At 34.6% G+C, this 13,071-nt stretch overlaps 3 protein-coding genes across 3 annotated transcripts; 1 reads left to right on the top strand and 2 right to left on the bottom strand.

The window, feature by feature from the left end:
• Nucleotides 1-3,225: 3,225 nt before the first annotated feature.
• On the top strand, nucleotides 3,226-4,961 carry Lipt2 (Lipoyl(octanoyl) transferase 2). Its single transcript, XM_065370252.1, has 3 exons — nucleotides 3,226-3,510; nucleotides 3,597-3,712; nucleotides 4,123-4,961. Exon 3 carries the CDS (start codon nucleotides 4,164-4,166, stop codon nucleotides 4,872-4,874), a length of 711 nt encoding a protein of 236 aa, XP_065226324.1. The 5' UTR covers nucleotides 3,226-3,510; nucleotides 3,597-3,712; nucleotides 4,123-4,163; the 3' UTR covers nucleotides 4,875-4,961.
• On the bottom strand, nucleotides 4,890-6,392 carry LOC135849712 (peroxiredoxin-6-like). The gene is made up of 5 exons (XM_065370253.1): nucleotides 6,151-6,392; nucleotides 5,895-6,051; nucleotides 5,522-5,742; nucleotides 5,377-5,452; nucleotides 4,890-5,289 (listed from the first exon to the last, which is right to left on the bottom strand). The coding sequence occupies exons 1-5, from the start codon at nucleotides 6,240-6,242 to the stop codon at nucleotides 5,158-5,160; spliced, it is 678 nt and encodes a 225-aa protein (XP_065226325.1). The 5' UTR covers nucleotides 6,243-6,392; the 3' UTR covers nucleotides 4,890-5,157.
• Nucleotides 6,393-6,850: 458 nt separating this feature from the next.
• On the bottom strand, nucleotides 6,851-11,612 carry LOC135849710 (uncharacterized). The gene is made up of 4 exons (XM_065370250.1): nucleotides 11,074-11,612; nucleotides 10,826-10,988; nucleotides 10,406-10,747; nucleotides 6,851-10,322 (listed from the first exon to the last, which is right to left on the bottom strand). Exons 1-4 carry the CDS (start codon nucleotides 11,289-11,291, stop codon nucleotides 8,754-8,756), a joined length of 2,292 nt encoding a protein of 763 aa, XP_065226322.1. The 5' UTR covers nucleotides 11,292-11,612; the 3' UTR covers nucleotides 6,851-8,753.
• Between the last annotated feature and the right edge of the window lie 1,459 nt (nucleotides 11,613-13,071).

The raw sequence follows: 13,071 nt of genomic DNA, 5'->3' as shown, positions 1-13,071 counted from the left end.
CAATCAAAATGGCCGCCATTTTGTAAGTAAGGCCAACTTTTTTTTGGGCAAGTTTGCTTTAAAATGTTCCTTAGGATGTCCTCTTTAAGAAAAAAGTTGTCCCGGAGGATCGACCGGGGGGGGGGGGGGGGGGAGGTGCAATTACTCCTATTGTCATATGCCGGACTATCCCAGTTACAGAGGTAGCTTCTTTTTTCTAATGATGAATATTTCGATTACCTAGTTGGTCGTTCTTAAATTTCGGTATCGGGCTGATTTCAGAATTTTCATCAAAATTTGAGGTCTCCAATACCTTTTTTCACATTAGAATTTAGATCTTAAAGCATTCCGTTATTGTACAGAATATCTATAGGTGTTTCACATGACTGTTGAACTAAGTATTTACGCAGGAATCGCAGGATACTTCAAGAGCTCTTTGAATTCATGGTTCATATTTAGGTGTGACGATTTCTGAAAACATCTTCGTCTTCAACAGTTTAGCTTTTTAGCCAACCTTTTTAGGACGTGACTTTTCGATGAGGTGCCATATGAATCTAGGCTACAAGGCGAAGGGAGTCTACTGGCAAAGTTTGAGCAGGGACGTGAGATTGCTGTTTATACACTTTCACTTTTGACTCAATTTTCAAATGAGTGCATAGCCTAATTAATATGTACGAGGACACGAGGAAAAGTTGTTTATTGCCAAGAATCATTTTTTACATTCTGTTTGGTGGTTCTGGTGGTTGAAGATCTCCTCTTTCACATAGCGTGGTCAAAAATCGTCTAAAATGAATTTTTAACTGCTCAATTTTAATTTGGAGTTGATTACACAGGTTCAAATTTTCGTGTTTTTCAACATTATAACATTGATTTTATGGGGAAAGTACGCATCCTAAGAAAAAAATGCAATATAGAAGTTTCACTGAAACTTGAATTTTTACATTTTCTGACCGGGAACCTGTTCTAATCTTCTAATTGATCAAATCAACTCAAACTTGAGGAATGCGGTTCCTTTAGGACCTAGAATCGACCCCCGAAGTTTTAAGGGCCAAAGTTGAAAATTACAGAAAGGCCATTTTTTTAGAGGGGCATAACGTTACCTTAATGCCAAATCCGAGTATGTCCATCCAAAAAAACATCGTCGTTTTGCGTCACTGATAAGACTCTGGGAAGCCCTGAATTGAAAAATTTGCATCTGAGTACAGTTAAAATGCACCACCGAAGATGCACGAAGCTGACCGATGTTCAATCAGAACTCAACGAACCCTTCCGTGCATATCCGAACCTTATCAGTGATGGGTAAAATCGTACCTTTTTTGTATGGACATACTCGGATTTGGCATTAAGGTAACGATAATATGGCTCCAAATGAACGAAAAGTGTCCAAAATCACGTCATTGGTCAGTACCTCTATTGTGATCAACATATCCAAATTTCAGCTTCCTATGTCATTCCCACCTCATTTAAGGTGGAAAAAACCACATTTGACTCCTATTTTTGACCCCTTCACCTCTAAAATTTATCTAGGGGGTCCAAATTTTCAGCATACAATAGGAGGGTGCCCCATGAGTACTCATTGAAGGTTTCAACCTTCCAACCCTGTTTGACCTCTCTCCAGGGTCAAAAAAGTGGATTTTTTGGTTAATTTTATGTGTTTTTCAACGTTTAAGAAGGCCTAGACCCCCTTCAAATTAACCTAGAGGCCAGAGGGTCCAAATTTTCACAATATAATGGGAGGATGTACCCGAAGTGCCTTTTGCAGGTTTCAACCTTCCAACCCTATTTAATCCCTTTCCATGGTCAAAAAAGTGGATTTTTTTCCATTTTATTTTACATGTTTTTCAATTTTTCAGACAGCCTGTAGCCCCTTCAAATTAACCTACAGGGTCCAAATTTTCACAGTACAATTGGAGGATGTACCTGAAGTGCCTTTTGCGGGTTTCAACCATCCATCCCTATTTGACCCATTTCCAGGGTCAAAAAAGTGGATTTTTTTGCCATTTTACATGTTTTTCAATTTTTCAGACAGCCTGTAGCCCTTCCAAATCGACCTAGAGGGTCCAAATTTTCACAGTACAATGAGAGGATGTACCCGAAGTGCCTTTTGCAGGTTTCAACCATCCATCCCTATTTGACCCATTTCCAAGGTCAAATGTGTTTTTGGATGTACTATAAGAAAGTCTACAGGTCCTCCAAATTGACCTAGAGGGTCTAAATTTTCACAGTACAATGGGAGGATGTACCCGAAGTGCCTTTTGCCTCCCCAAACACAGGCGAAGCACAGGAGCGAAACGAGGGTGCGAGTAGTTCAAGAGCCCTTGATGTTTCTGGCACAAAAATTTGGCTCTTACGTCTTCGATGTTTCTTGATGCTGTGTAAAGGGAATACAAGATCCAAGACTCAAATTTGAATTCTCTAGATTTACAAAAAAATTATAATATCTCAATGTTAAGTATACCTATTGGCTATTGGGATAATTACTTGACCGAAAATAAGCATAGGTAATGATCAACAGTTTCATTCTATTACCAGGTTTTGCTTCGCATGCACCTATTCTGTATAAATAAATGAGAATAGGTAGTAAAATGATTTAAATTAGGTATCTACCTACTTTAGTGTACACAATTCGAATAATCAGGAATTAAATGAGACATCAGGGTAGGCCTATCCACTCACATCGAAAATATCTTCATCTAGAGACGATCTTCCTCGAAATGTTTATAAGGTTGAGATTGAATCTTCATCAGATTGCGACAGACCTGACAGTTTTACACAGATTGGCCATTAAAACAACAAGCAGATGATTGAGATGATTAGGTATGCAACCGAACTGAACCTCACGAATAGCAAATACTATTAAATTTAAAAAAATTTCAAATTAAAATAAATTCTTCAAGTAGGTAAGTGTTGTATTTTATTATTTATTAGATTTAGAACTTGAATTTCCATTCCACTAATGGCATTCACCCTCATCCTCACCTAATGAATCATGATGATCAGAAAATAAATTGGTGTTAAATGGTTGAATTGAAACTCAACTCATTTCATTCATGATTCATTCTCTTAAAAAAATAAAATAAATTCAAGAGGAAAAATTAAACAAAATTTAACAAAAATCCCGGACTTTGAATAAATTTTGAAAAGTTTAAAAAAAACCAAGTAATGACGTCACAAACCTCGAGTGACGATGCCTCCGCCTCCGGTGTGCTCCCGATTATACTCCTGTCCTGATCCGCTCGTCTTTTATCAGCATCGACTGATAAGGATTATAAAGAAGTTTTTGGAAAAAATTTTCTTGACCCTTTTCCGCTGAAAATTTAATTAATAGAATTGTTCCTGTTTCTTAATTTCTATTTGAAGTTTGACTGAAACAATTGAACGCTAGTTAATCGAATTCAGCCTTCGTCAAATCTCCATTTTCTATTGTTTAATACATATTTTTTTCTCATCATTTTTTATCAAAACAAATAAAGTAACAACTCTACAAGTTCAAGTTCAAAGTTTAATTTTTTGCCGAATAATTGCGATATCGTAAGAGCTGAATAATTTATTTTACATATTTATCAACTCCGAGGAGTACTTGGATCTTCATTCTTTTTTTTTATTACTTTTTCCAGACCATTTTTTTCTCAAGTTCGATAGTAGTCCAACCGTCTTGATTCAGAAGATGAGACTGAACGATTATTGAATTGTAAAATGAAATCGCATCGCAAATCTTGATAAAGATATTCTGGTAAGAGTAAATTTGTGTTTGTAAATATTTCGCCGATAATTATTATAAAAGTTCGGCCTTCCATCGATTACGATAATAACTTGCGATGTGATGATGCTGAAAGATTAGCTGCATATGTATACCTACATATTTTCGTCGTGTGTATTTTCATTAATGAAATACCTAATCAGTCAAGAAAATCAACCTTCAAATTGTTCATTCATTGAGAGAAAAAAATAGACGTCACTTTCAAAAATTCAATTAGTATTTTCTCACAAAGTCCGGTGATACAAAAAGTAGATCAATATCTTCGTTTATCCTAAATTTGGCTCGTTCAACTTGCTATCGTGACAGCTGCGACATGAATTTAATCATTATACTCCTAACGCTAGTTTCATTTCCGTCTCTAAACTATTGTACAAATGTTACAGAAATTTCCACCGGATCTGTCGTAAAAGAGGTCAACTCCGCCATGCTTCGTAAACTGCTGATATTCCACGCTGGCTTCCAAAGATACGAAACCGGGCTGAAACTACAATCTTACTTAGCCTCTTTGGTCAAAGATCCCTCGGAAAACATCGCCGGTTACTTATTTCTCGTCGAACACCATCCAGTTTACACGACCGGTATGCGAAGTAAAGACTACGGTAGCGAAATCGAGCAACGACTGACTGCATTAGGAGCCGATTTCCATCGAGCCAATCGTGGCGGTTTTATAACGTTCCATGGGCCGGGGCAACTAGTCGTTTATCCCATTTTGAACTTGAATCATTTCCAGCCGAAAGTCAAGTGGTACGTTCAAACGTTGGAGAAAACTATTATCGCCGTTTGCAATCATTTTAATCTCACCGCGTACACGACGCCTGATACAGGAGTTTGGGTAAATGAGAAAAAAGTCTGCGCCATGGGTATTCGTGTCAGCCAATATATAACCACTCACGGATTAGCTTTGAATTGCAATACGAATTTGTCGTGGTTTGAGGAAGTTACACCTTGCGAGTTGGTTGGTAAAAAAGCCACTTCGTTGAGCGCAGAATGTGGCAGAAATATTAATATCGACGAAGTGTCGCCGTTTTTCTTACTCGAGTTTGGTAAGCATTTTCAATGCGAGTTGGAACCGTGTTCGAAGGCGTTTGTTGAAGATGTTTTTGCTGAAATACACGCAGATAGCGAACAAAAATGAAATCTGTGTTCAATATTAAGTTATAATATGATGTATTATTGTTGTAATTTTTTTTATTTATTTTGTTGAATATATCGTTATTCTGTTTCTTGTTGAATTAATTAATGAGGCATTTGCATCGAGTACAAACGCATCTTACACGATGATTTATAGAAACGAAAAATGTAAAACGAATTCAACAAGTTGATTTTCTAATATCGGTTGAAACACGAAATGAAAACTGCAACTGGGTAAAGAGATCATTAGATTCGGCGAAAACTTAAATCCAACGATGGAGTATTCGTTAGTAATTAATTATTGAACGCATATAACATCGATCAGACGGTAAATGGGTACTTTCAACTTTGCTATCGGGGAATATTCTTCTGATTTCTTCTTCTGTAGCAGTAGGATCGACTAAAATCTTAGTTCCAGGCTAAAACATCGAAATTAGAGCGAGTTTAATACATTTTGTCTGCTTCATTAAAACTTGGTACTCGTATTAGCTTATTCAGATTCTTACAATCCAATTCACTGGTGTTTCAATAATTCCATATTTATCTACCAACTGCAAAGAATCAATCACTCGTAGTATTTCGCTGAAAAATTCGTACGAATGAGTATAGACAGGTAAATGAAAGATGACAATATCCATCGATGTTACGTACTCGATATCACGCCCAGTAGACACAGGATAAATCATAGAAAGACGTAATTTTTTCATAGGATCTATAAGATATAAAGAACGAACAGTTAGAGCTTCTTCTAGTCCAATATCCGTATCTTCTGTATCCAACATATCTAGTTTCATCGCCAATTCTCGACTTGGATCAGCAATAATGGGGTATGGAAAATCACCGGAAAATTCCAAACAGTATGATTTGATATCCTACATTTCAAATGAGGAACTTATAATTTTTTTCTCAGTTTGTTATGAAAATTGAATACTTACGTATGTAGAGTATCAAGTAGGTAAGAATTATCGAACGATGAATAAGAAGGCTATTTGAATCTGCCTATCGAATTCGTCAGTCAACTTACATGAATCCATCGAATATGACTGGATACATCATCGCACGATAGTCCTATCACTTTGACATTTCTTTCTCTAAACTCTTCGAATTGATATATAATTCTACCCAATTCGGTGGTACAAACAGGAGTGAAATCCAACGGATGGGAAAACAAAATAGACCACCTAAACATATATGATTGAATATATACAATCGTTAGGATTTTTAGTACTTTTCCTTTTTTCAAGAAAGGAGAAGCTCAAAAGTTGTACAGAAATACTCACGAATCGCCAACGTAATCGTAATAATCTAACTCTCCGATGGTACTGGTTGCAGTAAAATTAGGAATGGTTGAATTGAGACGCAAACTCGCCATTATGGAAAATTCAAGCTGATATGATTTGAACAGAACATAATAACACACTTATCTAACCATATAGTAAGACTATAATCAAATCAAGCGTGGGTAAAAAAATTACCAACACATTGTTTCAATAATTGACGTCAGATAAGTAATCGTTCATTAAAATAAGTATTAAAGGGTGTGCAGAAGATATAATTATCGATGCGGTTACGGTTCATCATCGATAACAAAAATAATTGTTTGCTCAAGTTTAATAATAGGTATTATTCGTTGACTTACTCATTCCACACAAACGTATACTTAATTAGGTTCTCAATTTATTGTCAAGAACGAAATTCTAACCAAAGTATACTTTTCTAAATCTCTTTTTTCCATATACCTACCTAGGTTATAAAACGTAAAATATCGAGAACAGCTCAATGAACAAAAAAATCCCTGTTTTAGAACAGAAAATCGCAAGTGCTTTTTCATAAAGAACACCAAAGCTTAAAAAGCTTTGGTTTTTTTTGTAAAGATCCATTAACTGCGACTCATTCAATAACATGAAAGAAATTATCACATCGTTGAAATGTAAAAAATATACCTACATTGTACATACCTATAGGTACTTGAATTACAAATTGATAAGAAAAATTTATTAAGTATATCAACAATGAATCACAATGAAACCAAATACATATAAAACACTCGACTCAAACTCAAAATAGGAAAATCAGCGCTCGTACTCAATTCCCCCCCCCTCCCCAAAAAGTCGCTTTAATTGGCAATTTTTGGCAACAAAGTACGTAAGCAGTTTTGCAATTTTCAGCAAATAAATCAATTTTGGAGAAAAAGTGAGACTTTGGCAATCATAGAAAAAGGGAGAGCTTTAGAAACTTTTATAGGAAAAAAAAACAATTCTAATCGGACAACATTTGGAAAAAAAGTGAGACCTTTTCCGAATATTTGGCAAAAATAACAAAACTTTTTCGTACTGAAAACAAATGCTTTTTGTGGTGAAAAAATTATAATTTTTTTTTGAAATTTTCATTAAAAAAGTGAAAATTTTGATTTTTTTTGAAAAAAAAACGAATCTTTTTTTTTGGAAAAAGTGCCATTTAGCCAAAAATTGAGATTTTTTGTCAAATTTGTGTAAAAACACAACACTTTTTAACGTGTAAAAAAAATTAAAACCTATTCTGGGGGTGAAAAAATTATAAGCTTTTTTTTAATTTTCATCAAAAAAGTAAAAATTCTGATTTTTTTTAAGAAAACGACTCTTTTTAGTAATTTTTGTAGAAAGTGCCATTTAGCCAAAAATTGAGATTTTTTGTCAAATTTTTGTAAAAACACAACACTTTTTAACGTGTAAAAAAAATTAAAACTTATTCTGGGGGTGAAAATATTATATATTTTTTTCAATTTTCATCAAAAAAGTGAAAATTTTGATTTTTTTGAAGAAAACGGATCTTTTTAGTAATTTTTGTGGAAAGTGCCACTTAGCCAAAAATTGAGATTTTTTTGTCAAATTTTTGTAAAACCACAACACTCTTTAACGTGTAAAAAAAATTGAAACTTCTGGATTTTTTTTCTTAAAAAAAAGTGACAGATTTCAACATTTTTTTTGCAAAATATGAATTTTGTTTGCTATTTAAACAAAAAAGTCATACTTTTTTGGCAATTTCTGGCAAAGAACGATTTCGGGGGATTTTTGGAAAAAAGTAAGATTTTTTTGGTCAATTTTTGGCAAAAATTTAAACTTCAACTTTTATCAAAAAGCAAGACTTTGATAATCATTACAAAAAAATGATTCCTACTTTTTCGCAATTATTGTCGAAAAATCAAATTTTTTTCAACTTTTCGGTGGCAGCAACAATAAAAACAGACTTTCGGGTAAAATTATGGTTTAAAAAAAGTTGAACTTGGCGAAATTTTGCAAAAGAACGATAATTTTTAGCAAGAATTGAAACTTTTTGACAATTTTTACAAAAGTGAAGATTTTTTATCATTTTTTTTTTTTAGAAAACAAAACTTTGAAATTTGGAAAAAAAGTGGTACTTTTTGGCATTTTCTAGCTAAACTTTACTTGCAATTATTTTTTGTTGAAAAAACGAGATTTTTTAAAAGTAATTTTTAGAAAAAACCAAGACCGACAAATTCCAGCAAAAAGTAAGACTTCTCAGTAAAAAGGTTATTTTTAAAACTTTCTGGTAAAAAAAACAAACCTTTACTTATTAGCAATTAATTGATGACTGTTTTTCAAAAAACCGACACCATTTGAGCACATTTTCAAAAACAGGCTAGTTTTTTTCTAGCAATTTTGCTAAAAAGCGACGATTATTATCTATTTTTGGCTAAAATAATCAAATGCAAAACTTGTTTCAATTGTTTGGTGAAAAAGCAACATTTTTTGGCAAGTTCTGGGGCAATAGAACCGAGTACGAGCACTGAAAAATACGCACAAAAATAAACCACTGGACAGTGGACACCCATAACTCATTAATCAAACATATTCGCCATCTTGGCAATATTTACACCTGTTTTTCATTTCTTTTTGATTATATTGCCACTGTTTCTTATTAGAATATGTCGACGAGCCATTTGAAGTTTCCTTCGCTGAATCACACTCGGTTGAACTTTGATTATCGAACGTTGACGAAGAGGACTTCCCGCAGCGCAATGTAAGAAATTCACCCAATCTTCACCAGTCTTGATTTCTTTTAATCTCACCAAAAGTTTACTTAAGGCCTTTTTTGCCGAAGCCGACGAACCAAATTTTTCGTGCAAATCCCTCATCGTTGTGAGTATTTCATCGAAAGTTGATTTATTCGGCTTAACAACTGTAGCGGAGTTTTCAGGACTTTCAGGACTGGCACATGGAGACATACAAATATTATCGATATCGTACTCGTAAATTTCAAGATTCTCAGTTTTCATTTTAGCAGAAACAGGAGGAAGCGAATAATTAAACACGTTATCTTCTTCTACAGCAATCGAAGCCATCGCATGTCGATCTTCAACAATAACCGCAGGACTCGTATCACTTTTCGAATAAAACGCTCGGTAAACTGCGGCAACATGCTCACACAGCTGATTCGCCAGACCAATCTTACAATTACACGTGTTTCTTCTAATATCAACTGAGTACATCGCACCGGACGTGTTTTCATCACAGGGTACTCCGTAAGTGTGTTCGTCGATCAACACGATGTTCTCTTTTTGGATTCTATCAGCTTCTTGAAAAACATACCGTAGATACGAATGGCTCTCGCAGTCTTTAGAATCGTCGTAAAAGTTGAGCAGTTTTTTCCTATAAAATGACTCCATCGTTGACGCGACGAACTCGGTTAATATGATAATATTGTATTTCTTGACTCGATTCAAAATGGTCTCTTTGTACAGCCGAATCGAAATATCCACGTATTTACTCATGAAATGAGTAGTGATTCCGACGCGATACGCTAGACACCATTTCTCTTTCAATGTGTACAAATCTCTTAGATAATCTTGCCATTCCGGATAATCGGCGCCTATCGCCATCGCACTCTCGAATGCGTTTTCAGCTTCGGATCTATCAGCGCAGTATAACGTGGTTTGGAAAGTAGACAATAAATCGCGTCTACGTTCTTCCGGAATACCATTTTTTTCATCTTCTAACCAAAGTGAAACACACTGTAATACACGAAACGTACATAAAAACGAAGTACTGCCAGGCCAAACGTTCTCCGCTACTGTTCCTACGACAAAATCGTCGCTAATTATCACCGATGGGTAATTCTGTTGGTAAAAACTTGATCCTAATTTCTCTTTAGTTATATCTTGAAACAGTCTGAAACCATTTTCGAACGATTCTTCGGTTTGGTCTTTCGTAACTAGAACACCGCAAGGTACAACACCGCAGGGAGTTGGACTCAACAGGAACGTAATCGAGTATTTTTCCGCATAACAACAAGATGCCGAATCGATAAACAGTATATCTTTGGAAAACACACTGCGATGCATTCGTTGCATAATTGGTGTAAAGACGACCATCGTAAAAGGATCGTTTTCGGTATCTATGTACTTGATGATTGTACCTTCGGACTCGTACGTTGAAATTTTAGCATTCAGTTTCTGTTTCGAATAAAATAAACATTTCGTTAGAACAGATTAACGTAATCGAGCTAGTTAAAAAGTTGCTGGAATATTCGGGTTACCTCTTTTATAAACGAGCCATCTCTCGGATCATTATCTACCTTCTTCCATTTACTAAACCAATGTTGTACCATTCGATGGGCGGGATTCAAACGAGAATTATTCAACACGCTTTCGATATCTTTACTACGTTTACCATCTTTGGAAAAATCTTCGTTGAAATTGTCAAAAACCAGAGTATTCTCGTGATATCGACAAGCAGCGGAGATACTCATGCCCAATTTGAAATACTCGAGGAATTTTTCTTTCACGGGCTCCATCGGTGTTAAACATTTCAACGCATAAGCAGAATCCAACGGATGATTATGACATCTGCGTATAATTATCACGCCTGGTAGGCCGTCCTATATTTCAGAGCAACGATTTACGTATCATTCGATGAAGGTAAAAATTGAACATTTTGACAGTAAATAATGGTTTACTTTTATGTAAGGATCTCTTCGTTTGGTATAACGAGATGTTATTTTGACGGAAAGAGTCATACTGGCTAAACAGGAGGTATTCTTCGATATACCACGCTTATTATGATTCCTTTCATCGGTTGGTCTTTTTTGGTAGGAACTGTGATGACAAACGTAGATTTTCCTGCGAAAGATGTTTCATATTAGAAGGAGAAATACATATAGAGGTAGACTACGTACGTTGGAACGTATATAATCACACTACTCACTGACAAACGAGCTTAATGGAACGATTTGGTTTCGAACTTCGAGCTTTCCATTGGGTCGAGGTATTCCTGGAAAATGCATCTACCCAGGCTTTGATATCATCCAAGTTGGAAATATTACAACGGATGTAGATTCGATCTTCTGTACGTTTTTCTGGAACGATCACACTGTTCCATTCACGAGGTAAATTTTCATCGGTTATTGATTGTTTGAAATCCATTCTGATTAGGAGATTTCAATAATAATAATTATGCCATTTATAAAAATTATAGAACATTTTTGATAGATCAGAATTCAGAAAAGTGAAACTATCTGAATTCGGTAAACTTATTATCATAAAATACGCGGGTTTACATATGACGAGCGGATCGGGAGCACTCCGGAGCTCAATTATGACGTCATCACATGTTTTTTTGCATTATTTTTATTTTTCATATTTTTATTTTTTTGTTTTTTTTTCTGTTCAATTTTATTTTATATAGTACTACAGTCATTTTAGCAAAATTTTTAGTCGAACCTCGGAAAAATTAGGGGAAAGCTGAATTTCACATTATTTGACTGTTCAGTCAGATTGGTCTCTTCTCTAAAACAACCCATCAAAAGTCAGTGTCAGTGATGGCAAAATTTTTACATTTCAGTACAAGTTTTTAGTTTTTAGTTTCAGTTTTATTTTTTTCAGTTCAAGTTTTCAATTATCAGTTTCACTTTTATTTTTTTCAGTTCAAGTTTTCAGTTTTTAGTTTCAGTTTTCAGTTTTGATTTTTTCAGTTCAAGTTTTCATCGTTTTTTTCTTGGGGTTCAAAAAGAAATGATTTTTTTTTTCTTTTCTTTCGTGAATTTTCATAACTAATTTGCTATTCCAGCTTGACGTGCCAATAAAAACTTCAAATTTCAAATTCACACATTTCAAACTCAAAAATTGTGAAGAAATATGCAGGGCTGCACAGAGAAAATCCGGGCCTGGGGGGAGACAAGCTTGCTACTTGGGAGGAGGATTGCATTGTCCTTTTCCTGGCAAAAATTCAAAATTGTTATTTTGCCACAACCACAATAATCAAAATTTTAACGTGCTCAGCACTGTAATATCAAAAAAAAACTCAAAAAACTTTGAAAATCCAGTACCCCTGTTCTGTTCAGAAAAAGTGAAAAATTTGCATTTTTTGTATACTTTGAGTATTGAGTATTTCTGGAATTGTTCTGTTCAATTTTCATATGTTTAATACTTCACAAGGAGCATCTTGAATGGCCCGAGCAAAGCGAGGGCAAAAGTTTTCAGTTTTGGAAAATGTGTGATTTAAAAAGTAGGACAACATCAACTTTAATGAAAAAATTAGATTTTTTTTATCTCAACATTTTTTAAATACAATAAGTAGGTTTCTTGAAAGTTGAAATTGTAACTTTGAGAAGAGAAACAAATTGACCCAGGCGAAGCGAGGGCAAAAGCTTGGATAATTTGTAGTTCAAAAAGTAGAACAATACCTATCAATGATTTCAACTATGTCTAAATTTCATCAATGGTTTTTTTAAACTCTGATTAGAAAGAAGGGAATTAAATTGGCCCGAGCGAAGCGAGGGCAAAAGTTTTTGAAAAAAATAAGAATTTTGAGAATATACCTATTGATGATTTTGTGGACAAAATTCAGTGATGGCAAAACTTTTTTTACATTTCAGTTCAAGTTTTTAGTTTCAGTTTTATTTTTTTCAGTTCAAGTTTTCAGTTTAAGTTTTTCTCATTTCAGTTCTAGTTTCAGTTCTAGTTTCAGTTTCTCCATTTCAGTTCAAGTTTTCAACCAGTTTCAGTTTTCCATCACTGTCAAAAGTTGTACCACCGCAACTACTGCAAGAGGTCGTTAACCTTTGCCGATACAGGTTTTTTGGCTGTATCACCGACGTGAAGGGTTTGAGAGGAAAAATGTTTACACAAAAATTGTTCTACGCTAAATTTACTACCAGCCTGACCAGTTTAGCTTTTCCCAAAATGGTGATTTCACCCAAAATTG

The sequence above is a fragment of the Planococcus citri genome, chromosome 1, assembly GCF_950023065.1.
Source record: "Planococcus citri chromosome 1, ihPlaCitr1.1, whole genome shotgun sequence".
Lineage (NCBI taxonomy): Eukaryota > Metazoa > Arthropoda > Insecta > Hemiptera > Pseudococcidae > Planococcus > Planococcus citri.
This window is presented reverse-complemented; position numbering and strand designations above follow the sequence as displayed.

Coding starts and splice junctions, on each gene's coding strand:
- Lipt2 (XM_065370252.1), top strand. CDS start 4,164: ATGCTTCGTAAACTGCTGATATTCCACGCTGGCTTCCAAAGATACGAA.
- LOC135849712 (XM_065370253.1), bottom strand. CDS start 6,242: ATGGCGAGTTTGCGTCTCAATTCAACCATTCCTAATTTTACTGCAACC. Junction 6,052..6,150: donor TACGATTACGTTGGCGATTC/GTGAGTATTTCT, acceptor ATATATGTTTAG/GTGGTCTATTTTGTTTTCCC. Junction 5,743..5,894: donor GTCATATTCGATGGATTCAT/GTAAGTTGACTG, acceptor TTTGAAATGTAG/GATATCAAATCATACTGTTT.
- LOC135849710 (XM_065370250.1), bottom strand. CDS start 11,291: ATGGATTTCAAACAATCAATAACCGATGAAAATTTACCTCGTGAATGG. Junction 10,748..10,825: donor GAAGAGATCCTTACATAAAA/GTAAACCATTAT, acceptor TCTGAAATATAG/GACGGCCTACCAGGCGTGAT. Junction 10,323..10,405: donor ATGGCTCGTTTATAAAAGAG/GTAACCCGAATA, acceptor TATTCGAAACAG/AAACTGAATGCTAAAATTTC.